General features: G+C 38.3%; 5 protein-coding genes across 6 annotated transcripts; 1 reads left to right on the top strand and 4 right to left on the bottom strand.

The window, feature by feature from the left end:
* Positions 1–32: 32 nt before the first annotated feature.
* On the bottom strand, positions 33–4,552 carry LOC145737391 (gamma-soluble NSF attachment protein-like). The gene is made up of 8 exons (XM_081992067.1): positions 4,387–4,552; positions 3,898–3,965; positions 3,760–3,844; positions 3,477–3,702; positions 3,356–3,426; positions 3,144–3,298; positions 2,438–2,679; positions 33–370 (listed from the first exon to the last, which is right to left on the bottom strand). Exons 1-8 carry the CDS (start codon positions 4,443–4,445, stop codon positions 305–307), a joined length of 972 nt encoding a protein of 323 aa, XP_081848193.1. The 5' UTR covers positions 4,446–4,552; the 3' UTR covers positions 33–304.
* An 85-nt stretch (positions 4,553–4,637) lies between these two features.
* EMC1 (ER membrane protein complex subunit 1) lies at positions 4,638–7,884 on the bottom strand. The gene has a single exon (XM_081992035.1). It carries the CDS (start codon positions 7,799–7,801, stop codon positions 5,165–5,167), a length of 2,637 nt encoding a protein of 878 aa, XP_081848161.1. The 5' UTR covers positions 7,802–7,884; the 3' UTR covers positions 4,638–5,164.
* Positions 7,885–8,501: 617 nt separating this feature from the next.
* Positions 8,502–16,371, top strand: LOC145737378 (uncharacterized). Of its 2 annotated transcripts, XM_081992038.1 has the most exons (9): positions 8,518–8,788; positions 9,518–9,683; positions 9,784–9,943; positions 10,071–10,190; positions 10,244–10,698; positions 10,753–10,899; positions 15,248–15,424; positions 15,482–15,578; positions 15,634–16,371. In XM_081992038.1, exons 1-9 carry the CDS (start codon positions 8,641–8,643, stop codon positions 15,721–15,723), a joined length of 1,560 nt encoding a protein of 519 aa, XP_081848164.1. In that variant the 5' UTR covers positions 8,518–8,640; the 3' UTR covers positions 15,724–16,371. The 2 variants fall into 2 exon arrangements, with proteins under 2 accessions (XP_081848165.1, XP_081848164.1); XM_081992039.1 differs by lacking the exons at positions 15,248–15,424; positions 15,482–15,578; positions 15,634–16,371 and adding an exon at positions 13,097–13,522 and having other exon boundaries at positions 8,502–8,788.
* On the bottom strand, positions 10,968–14,471 carry Galt (Galactose-1-phosphate uridylyltransferase). The gene is made up of 3 exons (XM_081992066.1): positions 14,262–14,471; positions 12,611–12,950; positions 10,968–11,668 (listed from the first exon to the last, which is right to left on the bottom strand). The coding sequence occupies exons 1-3, from the start codon at positions 14,278–14,280 to the stop codon at positions 10,987–10,989; spliced, it is 1,041 nt and encodes a 346-aa protein (XP_081848192.1). The 5' UTR covers positions 14,281–14,471; the 3' UTR covers positions 10,968–10,986.
* On the bottom strand, positions 16,372–17,211 carry LOC145737394 (uridine diphosphate glucose pyrophosphatase NUDT14-like). Its single transcript, XM_081992071.1, has 2 exons — positions 16,667–17,211; positions 16,372–16,614 (listed from the first exon to the last, which is right to left on the bottom strand). Exons 1-2 carry the CDS (start codon positions 17,061–17,063, stop codon positions 16,385–16,387), a joined length of 627 nt encoding a protein of 208 aa, XP_081848197.1. The 5' UTR covers positions 17,064–17,211; the 3' UTR covers positions 16,372–16,384.
* Positions 17,212–17,227: the final 16 nt, after the last annotated feature.

The following is a 17,227-nucleotide window of genomic DNA, read 5'->3' on the forward strand; positions in this document are numbered from 1 at the left end:
TGGTTTTCTTTTGGAAGAATGACACTGACACGTCAATTGCATCACTATATTCGTATAATCAAAACGTTTACTACAATTAGTTTCTGGTGTATCATGACTAGCGTTAAAAACAAATTAAGCACACATTTACTCGGTGCTGCGGTTCCCAAATTGCCGGAAACAACGATTTGGTGATTAATTTTTGCTTAATATTCCCTTACATTCACACCTTAAACCTTCTGGAATTTTTTTTTAAGTTACTTTTAGAGTATTAAAAGCAACACAAGGTACTAGCAAATACTTAATTTAACTGTTACTCTGACAATTAACACAATCCACCGGCGTATTCGTCTTCTTCCTCATGTGGATGCCCGTCAGTAGAAGGGACGTACTATACGCAACACAAGAAATATAGACAATAGGTCAAATTAAGGGAAAATGTCAGATTGTTTATTTAACTTAGTTTAATTCAAAAAAAATGGTGGATGAAGCTGTTTTTTTGGGAAAAGAATCGCTTTGAAAGTGGTCAGGTTACACCAAGTCTAGGAAAAATTCCTCCCCCTTACTATTGGAAATGTGCAACGTTGCCAAAGCAAAAGAAAACGATTAACGACGTTTAACATGAAGGATTTAATCGTTTAATAGCTTTGAAAATGGTAAATTAAATAAGTATTTTTAGTTTTAACTTTCTAGCCTAATCTGTACCTGTCAGAGACTTTTCAAGTTTGCAATTAGCCTACAGAGGTCACGTGACTGTTCTATATGGAGTTTTCAAAAACTTTTAGTTGAAATTTGGGTCTAAAATCGTTTTTCAAGCTTCTAGTTGGTCCCTTCAAAGATCACGTGACTTTTATCTACATTTCTAACTTATATTTTACCTGTTGAAGGCTTTTCAAGCGTCCATTCGGTCTACAGAAATCGTGCGACTATTGTGGATGTTCTGTATGGTATTTTCGTATTTTTTAGTCTAAATTTGGATCAAAAGGCGTTTTTAAAACTTGTAATTGGCCTTCTAAGGTCATGTGACTGTTTCGTTTACATTTTTAGCTTAACTTTTACCTCTCAGACACTCGTCAAGCTTGCAATTGGTCCACAGAGGTCATCTGACTGTTCTGCTATCCTCGTTATGACATTCTCGTGGTTTTTAACTTAAATGTAGTTTAAAAATTATTTTCAAGCTTGTAATTGGCCTTCTAAGGTCACGTGACTGTTTCGTTTACATTTCTAGCTTAGCTTTTACCTGTCGAACGCTTTTCAAGCTTGCAATTGGTCTACAGGGGTCAAGTGACTGTTCTGCTGTCCTCGTATGGCATCTTCACGGTTTTTAGCTTAAATTTGGCCTCTAGAAACATTTAAAAGTGCCAGAAGCTTCTAAATCCTACTGAAAGCTGCCAGAGGCTTCTAGAATCATTTAAGAGTGCCAAAAGCCTCTACATAGGACTAAAAACCTTCCAGAAGCTGCCAGGAGCCTCTAGAATAATTTTAAACTGCCAAAAGCTTCTAAATTGTACTGAAAACTTTCTAGAAGCTGCCAGAAGCCTCTAGAGTCGTGTAAGAGTGCCAAAACCCTCTAAACAATACTGAAAACTTCCCAGAAGCTACCAGAGGCCTCTAAAAGCACTTAAGAGTCCTAGAAGCTTCTAAATCCTACTAAAAACCTTGCAGAAGCTGCCAGAAGCCTCTAGAAATATTTAAAAGTACCAGAAGATTCTAAATCCTACTGAAAGCTTTGTAAAAGCTGCCAGAGGCTTCTAGAATTATTTAAGAGTGCCAAAAGCCTCTACATAGGACTAAAAACCTTCCAGAAGCTGCCAGAAGCCTCTAGAACAATTTTAAACTGCCAAAAGCTTCTAAATAGTACTGAAAACCTTCCAGAGGTCTCTAGAGTCATGTAAGAGGACCAAAAGCCTCTAAATAGTATTTAAAATTTTCCAGAGGCTTCTAGAGTCATTTAAGAGTGCCAAAAGCCTCTAAATAGTATTTAAAATTTTCCAGTGGCTGCCAGAGGCCTCTAAAAGCTTTTAAAAACCCTAGAAGCTTCAAAATCCTACTAAAAACCTTGCAGAAGCCTCTAGAAACATTTAAAAGTGCCAGAAGCCTCTAAATCCTACTAAAAGCTTTGTAAAAGCTGCCAGAGGCTTCTAGAGTCATTTAAGAATGCCAAAAGCTTCTAAACAGTACTGAAAACCTTCCAGAGGCCTCTAGAGTCATGTAAGAGTGCTAAAGGCCTCTAAAACAAGTCATTTTTAAGTTTAGTATGGAAAATGCCACAAGAAAGGAAATAACGTGAAAATATGAGTTTTTTCTGCGCAAAAATCCACCCTTATTTTGGTTAAATAAACAGTCTGACATAGATTTTATCAAAAAAAAAAACTAGAAATAGGGTGGCACCTGATATGCTTTTAAAACTGACGTTGCCACTTATACCAAAAAAATTTTAATTTTTGGACAAACTTACCTCATCATTTTGGGGTCTAACCCTCTTATACTCATCAGTGGCGTTCTCCACGATCGGCTTTTTCTGCACCACGACGTTCCCTTGGGGCAGTCGCAAATCTCTAGCCAGAATTGCGTATTCGACGTCCATGTGCTTAATAAACGGGTCGTTCAACGCCCGTTTTGCATTATCTCGGTCCTCTTCGTCGTAGGCTTGCAGCAACATTTCCAAGTTCTGGATTTCGGGCGGATCGCAATAGTTTCCTACAAAGTCAACTTACTCGCATTAGGTTAATCCGTCAATGTGACGGTTTTGAGCTGGAATGTGCGAAGCTCTGGACAATATCGTTTTTACGTTTTCCATTCTTGCTATTGTTTGTCTCTTAACCGAGTACTTGTCCAAACCGGCCGAGACCGAAAAACAAACTCAAATGGGGCACTATGACGCCATCTTGGAATGATATAAAAGGGACACTTTTTTTGGAATGAAGTAACAATTTTGTAATTTACCAATAAATAAAGGCTGCTAATTGGGCACAAACACTATTATATGAGCGTTTTGTGTTATTTAAAAGTAAAATAAAATAACAACTGTAGACGCCATCTTTGAAGTTTTAAAGCTAGGTTAAGTGAAACTCTTCTTTTGAGTTAATAGTAAACAAATCACGTGACAATACTTTCCAAATAGTTGATGCAATCACGTGACATTTTTTCAAAAAAACACTTACCCCATTCTTTAAAAGCTTTTTCAGCCGCAACAATATCACCCCTAGCCAATTGCACTAATACTAGAGCAACCACTAAACGCCCAACTGCCTGAATAGACTCATGTTCCTGATGAATGCCTATTTCTCTTCTTATAGCGTCAGCGGCCTGATCATACCTGTATAATTTCATTTTTTTTTTAATTAGCAAAATGCTGAAAAGCTTTCTAACATACTGTTGCAACTTCACATGGAGCCTAGCTACTTTGCTGATATACTCTGCCGCCTGACGTTTACTGTCTTGGACCTAAAACGATCAGGCTTAAGCTAAATTTGATGGTTGTAAGCAAAGTTTACCCCAGCAATGTCAGCAGCGTGCCGGTACAAATTGAGAGCCTCCATCGGACATTGAGACTCTAATATTTTCGCAGTCTTTTCTAAAGTGGCAGTGGCCGATTCGGCGCTACCTTGACTTTGAAACATGTGCGCGGCACGTTCCGCCATGTCGTAGATGTCGCGCAAATCCCCCATCTCTTTGCATATCAAAATGCACTGATCCAACGCTTTCGCGGCATAAAACAGCCTAAATAGCGATCAAAAACGGTCACAATATCACTGATTAATGATAATGAAGGAATACCCTCGGTTTTGTCTGTGATTCTCCGCGGCTTTCAGTAAACAATCCCTACACTGCTGATAGGATTTGGCAACGCGAAAACAAGTCGCTACAATATTGAATATTAGTTAAGAATGTCCAGAAAAGTGGAAACAAGTTTACCTGCTTTGCTGTATTCCTCAGCAGCTGTTTCATAATCCGGCCTCCACTTTAACAGCGAAGTCTTCAGACTGAAACATTAAAAATTGAAATTTAGGCAAATACCAAGAAAGCAATGTGACAACACTGTTAGACTGAAAATTAAATAATGCAGTGTTGCCACCATACCAATTTTTTTTCTAGTTTCGTTTTATTTACAATCACAGATTATTTACAATTTACACTAGTTTCACGTATTATTAGGTCACAGAACTGTACTTTTTTAACCTCAAACTAGTAAAATTTTGAAAACCTTGGGAGACTGGCAGAGTACTTCAAACCCTCTCATCCTGTAGAATAATTAAAAAATATTCTAGAACTAGTAAAGTTCTGTTTAGATTTTATGCTTAAAGTACTCTAAAAATTAGATTATTTCCAGAAACTTTTTTAAGATCTTATAAGGTGCAGTAGTGGTTGCAAGTTACAAGGTTCATTCATAAAAGTAAAATGTACCTTTTCTCTGCATTCCTAATATGTTCCATTCCTTCTTCGATTTTCCTATTATTGGCCATGTTGCGTTAATTATATTCAAATAGTCACTAAAACAGCAATTTCTTATAAATTAGCACAAGCAAAGGTTTTTCCACATTTGTTTATTGATTACTGTCAACTGTCGCAAACTGACTGAGATTGACATTTGAATAACAGTGATGCCAATTCTACTTATGGAAAACTTTCTGTTGGATTAATAAATTGAGAAAAACTAAATTTTCAACGGGTTTTATTTGTTTGTGACACTACCACTACGACTCATAACAATAATAAATTACAATACTATACAAAAAATTCATTTTCAGTCAGCATTTTTTTGTATAATAATATTTTAGAAGATAAGCAAATGACTTTGTTTATACACTGTGTGTGGCATTTTTACAATATTTCTGATGCTTTTATACTAAATTAATTATTCTAGTTGTGGTAACCCAAAAAGTGTTATTCCAAACATATAAATTCGGAAAAATACAATACACAGACACAGCAAATTAACCTAAATGAGCTCAAGAAAAATGCTTATACTACACTCTATTAGAACTACAACCAGTCTGCAATTCTTGACTGATAAATTGCCTTTTACTATACCCAACTGAATTACCTAAACCGTAAACTAGTGCATGTGTATACAAGCTTTAAGACATATACGAATAAATAAGGAGGAATAACATCAAATGTTATCACACCTTTAAACAGAGAAAAAAAAAACAAATAATTGTCTTATTTACCTAAACACACATCACTTCCAGGCTTGTTTTAAAGTTTTCCTGGCTGCGAGATTTTTCGTAATAAACGAGGCGGCAATCAACCCAAACAATACAAGACCGATCAGGTGGTAGTCAAAGTCTTCCTTCAATAGATCGAAAGTCTTTGAGGGAGCGACGCGCGTGTAGAATATATCCAGACCGTGGATCAGAACGTGACAAGTCGACTCTAAACGAGCGGGCGCTACTTCAATATCCCGAATTCTGGCCAGAGTTTGATTGTAATTGATTATTGCTTCTGAATGTAAGGGGATTTCGGGCATGTAAGGGATGCAGCTCTCCTCAGGACCGCACGGCATCCCTGGAAAGCGGGGTTGCAATAACAGCCACGGAATTTCCATGACGGCTCCGTTTGAAAAGGCGATTAAAAGAAACTTATTGGTGATACCTCTTTCTGTAAGAGTCACAGCCATTTTAATGGGCACTGCTGGCAGAATATAGGACTGACTTTGTATGTCAGGTAACTGATTTACGGCAAAAGAACTGAACACTGTACTGTTGCTTTGTACATGACCCTCATAGAGTTCTATAGCTGCCACTTCCATTCTCCTAAATCTGTCATTGAAATATGAATAAACTAGCCAATTTTCTGAGTGTACTAAATGTACCGGACCTTTGGCTCTTTTGTGTGACGTTGAGTGCAACACTAAGCCTGTGACGCCATCTATTAGGTAAATACTAACCACACTTCTATGGATTTGATCTGATGTAATTGTGGCCACAGCCAGAAGATTTGGGTTGACATACTTGTAATAAACTGAACGGTCGTGCAAAACTTTACCCTGAGAGTGCACTCTTTCGTGTGGCTGCTTAGTACTAACCTCAATTAACTTGGAAGGCTGCAGTTTTACTTCCCAAATTGGTGTTAAACTTAATCTGTCATCTGATTTAAGGCTGTAACCTTTTAAATTTGAAGTCTGAGGGTCAGCAGTGAATATAAAGTTTGCAGCTTCAGTGCAAACGCTGGCAGCTTCAGTGGGGTACAAATAGGGTTCATTAGTGTCAGAAACCACTAAAATGGGTTTCACAAAGTCTTTCCCATAAGTTGACAACAATGTGGCTTGTACAATTTTATAGTCAAGTCTCTCAGCTCCTTTGCTAGAATATCCAGTTATAGGATCAAATTGGAATAGGATACCTTTGCCAGTCAGTGAATCCTGGGCCAGCAAAACACACTGAGCTGGTAATGGCACATACTGGGCAGTTCTTTGAACTAACAAAATGATTTGTTCTTGACCATTAATTCTAAGGAAAGGCTGTACATTAGGCAGACGGTAACTCCATATAATACTTCCACTCAAGGTGTCAATGGCAAATAGTTTACCAGCCCTTGTGGCCACAACTATAATCTTATGTAAACCAAACTTGTCTCTTACCATTCCAGAGTTTTTCAGCAGCTGGTTTCCAAAAAGCAAATTGTACAACTGATTAGATTGAGTGGTGATTCTGTTCACAAACATGCTTAAAACACTACCATCTGGATCAAACTCGTGCTCAATAGAGGCATCCAATTCAGAAATAGGCAACTCAAAGAATTCCACAGCTAGAATACTGCTCAAAGCCTCCTCTCTGGTCCAAACCACTTTACCTGCCTCCAAGTGGATTAATAACAAGGCATGGTCTGTGGTACTTAACAATAACTCTGTAGCTGTCCCACCTAAAATAATTGGAGCACCCACCCCTACTGGATAGTCTAAGTTTACAGAAAACTGGTCAGCACCACTATTATAGTCTTTTACTTTCACTAAAACTGGTTTATCTTTATTGTCATTGGCTTCCAGTTGATAAACTACTTTGTTCCCATCATTTTGAGTTATGATAGCATTAGGCATTAGAATGTAAGGTTTAACTTGTAAACCTTCCTCACTGAATTCAATTAATTTAGCTTCATTACCATAGCGCAACAACACTGAAGAGACATCCTGGTTACATGGTATTAAAGCTATAGAACCTTCAAAATTGTCTATTAAAGCACTTAAAGGTTGGATGGTAAAACCCTGACTCAAATCATCCAGATTGATATAGTTTAACACATTACCTGACAGACAAATGTAGTATGAATTGGCACTAACACATTCACTAGCTGACTTGATCCAGGGTGCAGGAACTTTGTGAAAAACTCCTCTAGGTACTCCTTTAGATAAATTGTAAACACTGACTTCTAAGTGTGACCCAGCTATTGGAATACTATGAAACAGTTTTCCATTTGAGACACTGACGGCGCTTGGTACGGTCCGTTCGGATGTCAAAGGCCACTCATTTAGGATACTACCAGTGTTTACTTCCCAGGTGCGAACCACCCAAGTATTTTTTGATCCAGACACTGTCAGAATTTCTTTGCCTACTTGAAGAAACTCAATCTGGCTGGTGCCAGGCTCTTCCAGTATCTGTCTCCATTGAATATCGCCCGTTTTAATGTTCAAACTGGCCAGGACATTTTCTTCAGTGGCCACTATTATTCTGGTGGCTTCCAAACTTACAAACTTCACTTTGCCGACAAACGAACGTTTCCAGTCAAACTTGCCGACTTGGTCCTCGTACAGGGCCAACGTTAAGTGGATTAATATCGTTAAAAACACTTGTACTTTATATATCGATCGAAAATTGGCCATTTTCCCAGTTCACTACAAATTTTGGTTAAGCTTTCTAACCTTTAAAACTTTACGTGGTCTAACCTCTAAAACAGTTGCTGTCAAGTGTCAACTTCAAATGGTTTGATGAATCAGGTGATACTAGAGCTGGGCAGAAACTGCGTGACTTTCTATTATTAACAGTTTCAAAAGGATAACTATCTACAATATAAACCATTGAAGAAGTTTTTAACTAATCAAGTTCAAACGAGCCCAAAACAATAACCTTGAAATTTCAGCATTAATTTTCTCTTTGCCTTCATAAGTTTTTTTAACAGTGAATCACGTGATCTTTTTTTTCCCTTATGTCAAATGACGTCACAGTACTTTCAGTCTAATCCAATGACATTAAATAGAGCAGGATACGCTCATAAACACGCCAATCGTCTAATTGAATTGCACCATCGATCACTTTGATGTGTTTTTCCAACTCTGACGCAGTATTGACAGTTACTGATGAGTGATGACGTTGCAAAAAAACTAACTAAAAAGTAAAGTGATAAAAAAAGAGGGAGGGTGTACTCTTATTAGAGCCCCCATTGATAATGGCGTCTTTATTATCGAGTGCAACAGTTAGTTAAATCTGTGACCTTTATCAAGGGCGGAAAGGGGACGTCAGCAAAAAAGAAGATTGCCGCCTCCGCGCCCACACATACACAAAAATATTGCAGAGGATATCGTATTTGGGTGGCGCATGACTCGTACTTCGCCACTCTGTAACCATTCTCGGGTTCAGTCAATGAAAGCCCCGTCCAAGTGGAGGTATATTCGGGAGTAGTTGTCCCGGCGTCGTGACGTCACTGGCCTGATCGACCAATGGCATGCCGCACATTCTATTGATCAACCGTAATGGAAACTCACCGAAAACATATGGAGTAGTGGACAAAGCTGAAATTATGAAGTTTCCTTTTATAATAGGCGTTTTTCTATGGTGTTGTCTACAGGGTGTCCAATCTAGGGTGGTAAACGGTAAGTTGTTCATTTTCTTAGCAAGAGTTTGGTAAATAAAAAGTGTAAAATATATTGACGCACAACAACCCACACAGAAAATAATTTACATATTTGTTATCAGAACAGTATAGTAACGACCTGGATTTAAAAAAAGTTCAAGCAAATCACTGTTCTACAAACGTATTACATACAGAGTGTCCCCACCATAATATCAAGTTTGCCAAGCAACTCTGATGATGTTCAAAAAACGAAACTAATTTGCATTCCACGTTATATTTAACATGTTATAGGTATTATAGAATATCCTGCACACTTTCCACTTCAAATATGAATAATAATTATAGATCCCCACAGGCATCTGGCATTTTACCGGAGATAAAAAGCTTAAATAGACACTAATGGAAAACTGTTTCAAAGATTTATGTTTTCCAATCGAGAGTGTGTTGTGGGGGCGTATAAACCGGAGATAGATCTATTGTCCTCTGTTCTGTAAAGGGTGATTAATCACCCTCATTCAGTTAACCCTGAATGCAAATTAGACAACAGCTAATAAACTGTTAACAAAGCACCACTTTGAACGTTCCTTGTGAAGAATTTTAATAAGCCCATCTCTACTACTTTGAATGACAGTTGACAATGTTGACATTAGTTTAACGTTTGGTCTAGGAGGCCGGTTTTTTTGTTATTTTGGTGTTTTGGTGTTAAACAGCATTCAAGTTTTGTCTAGTTAAAGGTTTCTCGGTTTAGAACGGCAGTACTTGGAGTACCTGAACGATTTAGACAGGAGAAACGTGGAGTTTGACGACATTCATCATCAGTGGCCATTTTACAGCACCGTGAACGATGCCCAAGACGGTTTAGGACCGTCCGAAGACCCGGAAGAGAACCGGGTTTTGGCAGAGTTAACTAATAGGTAAAAGTTATTCCTAACATGCTGAAATAATTCCTTACTGTACCTACACTAATCTACCCAATCAAGCTTAAACAAACAGTTTTATCAGACTTTTATTTAGACTTAAAAACTATCGAGATCGGACTCCGGACAATTTGAACCAGTATCGTCGGCACAAACCGTTGGATACCGATTCAGTGATTGGATTGGCCAGAGTGTATCCCGAACCCGTTGATGTACCGGATGATGAGGTGGAACCCGAACTTCAAAACGATGACAACGTGAGTATAGGCTTTATATACCCAATGATTCATTTAAGTTGTTAGTAGTGTTGATTGTTGACTGATGGTGAATGCGCCATATGCATATAAACCACCATCTTCTTAATCATTAAGTATGTGATTTTAGGTATACGCAGACGTCAATTCGGATAAGGAAGAGGAGGAACTGAACAGACCTCCTCATCACACTCCAATTTTCACCAGTTTTCCTCGCATTGTAATAGAACAACCCAACAATTTTGAACACGTACGTTTCCACCATTTTCCTTACTGTATGGTGTCAAGTTGGTGTTTTTCCAGACTTACGCCAACATATACGGTACTGAAGAAACTGAAGAACAACCGGAAGCGGAAGAGTTTGTCCGACCAAAGCCTACTTTCTCTCCGTCGTATTTCCCGCGTATTGTCGTCCCGGACTTTAAAGTTGGCATCAGCGACTTGGATTTCGGCGATAAAGACAGTCACGCGGATGAGGAATACACGTTTAAGCCGGGAGAGGAGTTTCCGCAAACTATCGACTTTGACAAGGTGCCGGTACCGAAAGATTTGGCCGAGTTTGGCGTGGGACCGGCCGATTCTCGTTTCGGCCGCGAGTTTCCACCACCGGGCGACGTGTGGGACTACGCAATGACGCCAGCGCCCCCTCGAGAAGCGGTAGGACGCACGTACCTTCTCAAGACGCCGTCCAAGCCGAAAATGAATTCGCGTAGCGACCTGCACCAGTATGGCGAACCAAGTGACGAAGTGCAATTAGAGTAAGTATTCCAACCTGCAGAATATTGAAGGTATTGAATCTGAGCATTTTTCAGTACATTTGTCAATAAGGACGTGGAAGTGGTTCCGTTTAAACCAGATACGGAAACTGACAGTGCTGGAGTCTATCTGATTGCTATAGTGGCTGGGATCAGTGCTGCCGCCACTGTCGGTTTAATCGCAGTCGGCATCGGATGGTACAAGTAAGTGACTTTTTATTTATCAATAGTTAAACCTGCCACTGTTGCCAATTTTACGTAAAAACACTTAGTGGGTAAAAAAATCTTTTATTACTCGAATCGTTTATCGGGTTGTTCGCGCAACATGGCGGCCGCTTTCTCAGGAGTCAAATCCCGCTGCGACTGCGCCAACAGTTCGTAGCCAACCATAAACTTGCGCACGGTTGCCGAACGCAACAGGGGCGGTAAATAAATGCCGTGGAACGTCCAATGCTGATTGGGTTGGTTCAAAAAAGGTCCGGTAGGGGCGCCGTGCCATCCCATCGAGTATGGGAAGTTGCACTTGAAGAGGTTGTCGTATTTGGCCACCAGCACCTGCAGAATAGCTGCGAGGGCTTCGCGTTGTTTCTGATCCGTGTCAGTGAAGCGTTGTATGGGTCGTTTGGGTAGGACCATGGTTTCGAAAGGCCACACGGCCCAATACGGCACCACCACCAACCATTCACGGTTCTCGGTGACGATTCGGTCTTTTTTAATCATTTCCCGTTCTGCGTAGTCTTTTAGCAATGGATTGCCGTGCTTCTGGTAGTAACTGAGTAGGTTGCGGTCCTTGATTCGGGCTTCGTTGGGCGTAAAAGTTGAGGACCAAATTTGACAATGGGGATGAGGGTTGGAACAACCCATCATTTGACCGCGATTCTCGAATATTTGCACCCACGAGTACTTTTTGCCCAACTCCTCAGTTTGACGCACCCATTCATTGATTATGTCCACCACTTCTTTAGTGGACAAACTATAGAAAATAATGGGGAATGGTACTATAATCAAACTCAAATCTCTAAGTGATTTTGTAATAATTAATAAATAAATTTAGATGCACCAGGTTTTTACTTTTGGCAACGTCGCTTTTAATCAGTTTGTGAGTGCGAGAGAGACGATACATAAAACAGACAAAAATCGACATGGATTTATTGACATTGACACCACAGTTTAACCTCAATAATATTGAATATTATTGTTTTTATTTTGTGAACTTTTCTTTCAATCTTTCCAAGTGTTTAAATGTACTTTTTCGACTTCTGACTTTGAAAGTACCTCATGTACGCTTCCATTTCAAAGCAGAAAGTGGTTATTTGCCGCACGTGTACAGAAAGTGAATCATTTTCTGTCCTAAAGCGTTTTCGCTTCCTACTAACAAGTACCTACCCCCCCCTCTACGTTTACTTTTACATGATTGCAGCGTTCGGCTTCGCCTCAAGCTGCAATTTTCATGTGCAAGCGTCAAATAACTACTTTCCGCTCTTAATATAGAATATACTATTCTAGTCTTGAGCAATCATATACTACTTACCATAAAATGATCTTCACAACAGTAAGGACAAGGCAGTTGTAAGTTTACGTCTTGCCCAACCGTGTTTTCCGAATTTGCAGATTTCCCGGCCCAGTTAGATTAAATTTTGGATGGCAAAACTTGAAAAGTATTATTGCAACACCGTACAAAGCACTTTTTTAAATTCACATTTTCAAAACTATTAGCATTTGATGTCAAAATAAACAAATTCAAAACCATAAACAGTAAAATAGGGTTAGGATGACGTGTTCTTCTGCTTGTCGCGTTATTAAATATCAACGTTGCCAAATAGTGAAAAACACTGCATGTGACGTCATAGTTTTTTTAATGCTCAATTTCTCAGTTAAATTAAAATCAAAATTCATGTTTTTCTCCATTACTCACCTGGTCAAGTAGACATCCGAATAGGGATGGTAACACATAACCTTGCAAGTGCCTTTGGCGCTTCTAGTTTGAAACAAAGGGTCGTCGGACGGTTCGGGTTCGGGCCCTTCCTCCAAGAGGGCGGGGAAATCGTTGGTGAACACGCACGTGGACTGGTACTGGGGCGTAACGATCCCAGAAGTCCGCGTTACTCCAGGACATAACGGATTGGTAGGATCGTGACGCGGTACCTGTTCAGTGGACGGTTGTTCGGTTTGGCCGCTCCAAGGACGCAGGGCTCGATGCGGTGACACCAGAATCCATTCGTCCTTCAGTGGATTGTAACGCAGGTGTTGGTGTTCTATATGTCAAGAAAACAATTAGTTTTGTCACATTGACAGCTCATCGTTTGATTATTTTGAGCGCTTTTAGGAGAACACTTATTTTTATTTACTTGATGCATCCATCGATTGAAATTCCAACAAATTTGTCGTTTTTTGCTTTCAGATGTGTGAACCGAAGACGGCTGAACGGACTTTCAGATGGATGCATCGGCGAATAAAAATTACCCAACAAAAACAAACATTCCAAATTAAACCTTTATCATCAGTTAAGGTCGTGTCTTGTGTATTATAAAAAATAAAACGTGCGTGGTTGTGATTGTATTTATAAATACGTTTAATAAGTTATTTGTAAATATTAATTTTATTATTATATTTTAGTTATATAATAAGTTGAGCGAGGTTTTTTAAAATTATTTAAATAATATAATTAAACAAAAACGAGATATTAAAACTCTCTTATTCTTATTCAATTTTTGTAGGGTTTTTAATGTGTGTGTTATTAATTATACTTAGATGTAAACATGTCCCATATCAATTTATTAACTATAACTGTGAATGTCTGAAATTGACAATAAAACTATTTCATTGATCTTGACTTTTCCTAACATATGACAACACTGCACTCATTGCTGTCCACGGGTGTGACCACCGCCTACTATACTAGAAAGTGCTTGTCAAAAATTCCAATATGGCGGTGACAGTTTGCATTTGTATTGTGGAAATTTAGTTTTTTGGAAGGATTAGATGAATTTTTACGGTTTTTTTTGTTTGCTTGCCTGTTTATAAGTTTTACAAGCCACATTGTAACAGCAATTCAGTTTTTCAACAAAAAACCTCAATAGTGGTTGAACACTTTGAATAAGTGGAATGATTTTACTCAACACTATACTCATTGGTAAGTACAAGTGCTTTCTAGTACAGTAAACTTATTAGGTACTAGTTACATGCACAGGTATGTGAGCTTGGTAATAACATAAGTAAATAGTTTCAAGGATTTACAGATTTTCTTATATTGAACAGTGTTTAAACTAGTTTAACTGTGTGTTGTACTTCCAGGACAAATATGTTCTAACCAATTTGTTTAGGCTGAACTTAATTGCGTCCAAAAAGCTCTCTATCAATTACATGCCTGGAACAGGAATGAATCTCTTTTTTGTTTTTCACTGACAACTTGCAATAAACTACTCCAAGTAATTAAATCTGCATTAGTTTGTGTATAAAACAAAAGCCGCTAAGCCGCCATTTAAAGTGACATTTTAGGCTTTCTAGTATAGGGGGCGCGACCAAATACGTGTTAGTGAAGCAGTAGCATTATTAAAATTACTTACCATTAGGATTGAAGGTCATTTTGCGTGGAACCGGAACCCAGATATAAGGTACCTTCTACAGATAAAAAAACGTGGTAAATTCTACCTAAGGTTTACTGCGGACGATTTTTAATCAACATCTGCCTCGATTAAAGTATAGAACACTCGAACTTTTGACGATAACATGTTATAAGTATCATTATGCATGCACAGTCAGTGGCGGAACATTTTATTTTGTAGTTAACTAATCATTTGTACACAAAGTAGGTTGTGATGTTGCCAAACGCCTTTGCAGGGCAAAACGACGAATTTAGGTAATTGGCAACGTTGCACCAAGGATTTGCAATGTAAATAGAAAAGTCCGAAGCTGTCGAGATAATCAAGAAATGAGCTGACAAATCTAATACTGTGACGTAATTTGACAGTAGCCATTTTGACCAACTGTCAAAAAAAAAATGTCGATTCTGCCCTTTTATATAGAATCACCCGATAATAATCCTAGATAGGGCCGTTTTGGAAAATTATATTACATTCCATAGAGAGGAATGCCGTTTGCCTGGTACGTGTTTTGGCTTTATAATACGACTTTATTTGGTAAAATTGCTTTTTTAATTTGAATTGTTTAATTATTATCATAATTTGAGATTCCCTGAACAGAACAATTATTAAATTTAATCCTCTCTCCCCCGTGCGTAATAAAAAGTCCACCGAGAAAACTGTTCTTCTCACGCAATCAAACAGACAAAGAAGGAGAGCGGAAAGTGGCGGCAGTCTGTCCTGGATTATCGTCTGGAACAGTTTGTTAAGAGAGTTAAAAGAATTAAAACAGTTTGGCAACATTGACAGGGGTGTGTATGTTTCAAAGTATAGTCCATTTCATAAACAGTGTCAAAACTGAACTGTATCACGTGACCAGGACGACGTAAGTACTATACCAAAGCCAGCAGGGTGCTAATTTTTCACAACTTTATTATATTGAAGTTTAATTAGTACAATTTCGGTTTCAGTTTACAAAAACACATGAAAAATGCCGAAGATAGCGACTATCCTTCCTACGGAATCGTGGGGCCTAACAAGGATTACGAGAAAAAGGAACGAAACGACGCGGGAGATCGGAAATTAGCCCAATCGGCCCAGATGTACCATTACCAGCACCAGAAACAGCAAATTATTGCCATGGGCAGGTGAGTTATTCCGCTTAATGGAAGTAATCAAGAATTAACTCCTTTTTTTTAAAAAAGAAACAACCATCAGGGACACGGACCTCAATCGGATAGTGAGGAGGAAGAGGACGAGGAAGGCAACTACACAGTATACGAATGTCCGGGACTGGCTTCGGTGAGTCACGTGACACTTTAAAAAAAGTTGCTTTTTGAGTCAAATTTTCCAACAGATTGAGGGTCCGTTGGAAGTGAAAAATCCGATGTTTGACGACGACCAACTGGCAACGCCGTCACAAACACCGTCAAAAAACGACAAGTAAAATAATTTCTTATTACATAATGTGGTCCCTTCAGTATTCCCCAATCAATGTTAACGTACCAGTAGAATAATTATATAGTTTGGAGACTGATTTAGTTGGACGGGTGTAAACTGGATCAGTTTTGTAGTGAACAGTCCGATTTGGTTCACACCCAAAAAGTGCGCAGTCACCAACTTTAGTGTGTGCGTGTCTAGTCCCACTTTGTCTTCTATGACTTTTTACCGTCAAATTAACCTAAAAACTATCAGAGCTATCTATATTTGACAGGTGTCAAAATCAACTATACATAAAATATATAATATATAAAATGTGTTACATAATAGAAACTCTCTATACGTAGTTGTAGAATTGATATAAAAAAAGTTATGAATGTCAAATGTGGAAGTTTATTTAATAAATTCTATATACTTATTATATTGCTCGCAAATTATATTATATTATACATATAGGTGCTATACAACAGTATATTTACAAAATAATTATTATTAAACAAAAACTATTTTTGATTATTTATTGTAGTCACTTTAAGATAGTTCAGAATGTTTGTTTTTACTCCCTAAATTCAAATACACCTTCTTTACTGCAACATATCAATCAGGTAAACTGTACTTGTTTTGGTTTATTTCAAATAAACGAGTTACCCAGTAATTTACAGACAACTTTAAACTTTATTCAACAAGAACCAGTAAATGCCAAATAAAAAACTGGGAGGGCTGTTAACCACTCCCTGTTGCGTCACATACTTTTTGACATCCTCAACTGTCATTTCCACGACTTCAATTAGTTCGTCGTCGGTGCCGCCACCTGTTGACACCCTCATTTCATCCGTAACTTCGCAATAGTAGGCGGTTTGTACTGAGGCTGATGTGCCCACCCCCGATCTGTACGAACCTGAATTTACCAAGCAAATTACTCACAACTTAACGAAAATGATAAATCTCACCAATTAACTGCAAACAACTGAGTGGTACGTCATACCCACACTCTTCTATCACTTCCTCTTTGGCTATTTCCACTAAACTGAGTGATGGTTTATCAACAATCCCAGCGCACAACTCAATGGTAATACCATTAGTAGGTGGGTACTTGGTCGTGTCAATGGTTTGATCGATTATTCTGTCTTGTGGGTCCACGGTGCCCAAATACACTGCAGGCCTAAACTGTTTGACCAAAACCAAAACCTTTCTAGTCACATTGTAAATGATGATGGCAACACTGTCGTGAATCCCAAGTAAATCCCACGTTTTCTTCTGACCATTCTGGATGAAATGCATGGTGTATGGTTTGAGGTAAATGGATTTTTCCAGGGATTTCATAACCACATTGGAAATTTTATCCATTTTTCTTATAATTTGAACCTAACCAATCAGATTTTTAAACACACTGCACTTATCTTATTAGTTTAGACACTACTGAGTGTAATCTAGTCTAGTAAATGTTTAATTTGAAATTAAGTTTGTTTTTGTTTACCTATTTGATTTGACAACTAATATAAAAAAAAGTA

This window comes from Ips typographus, linkage group LG13 (assembly GCF_016097725.1).
Source record: "Ips typographus isolate SLU linkage group LG13, UJ_Ityp_2.0, whole genome shotgun sequence".
Classification (NCBI taxonomy): domain Eukaryota; kingdom Metazoa; phylum Arthropoda; class Insecta; order Coleoptera; family Curculionidae; genus Ips; species Ips typographus.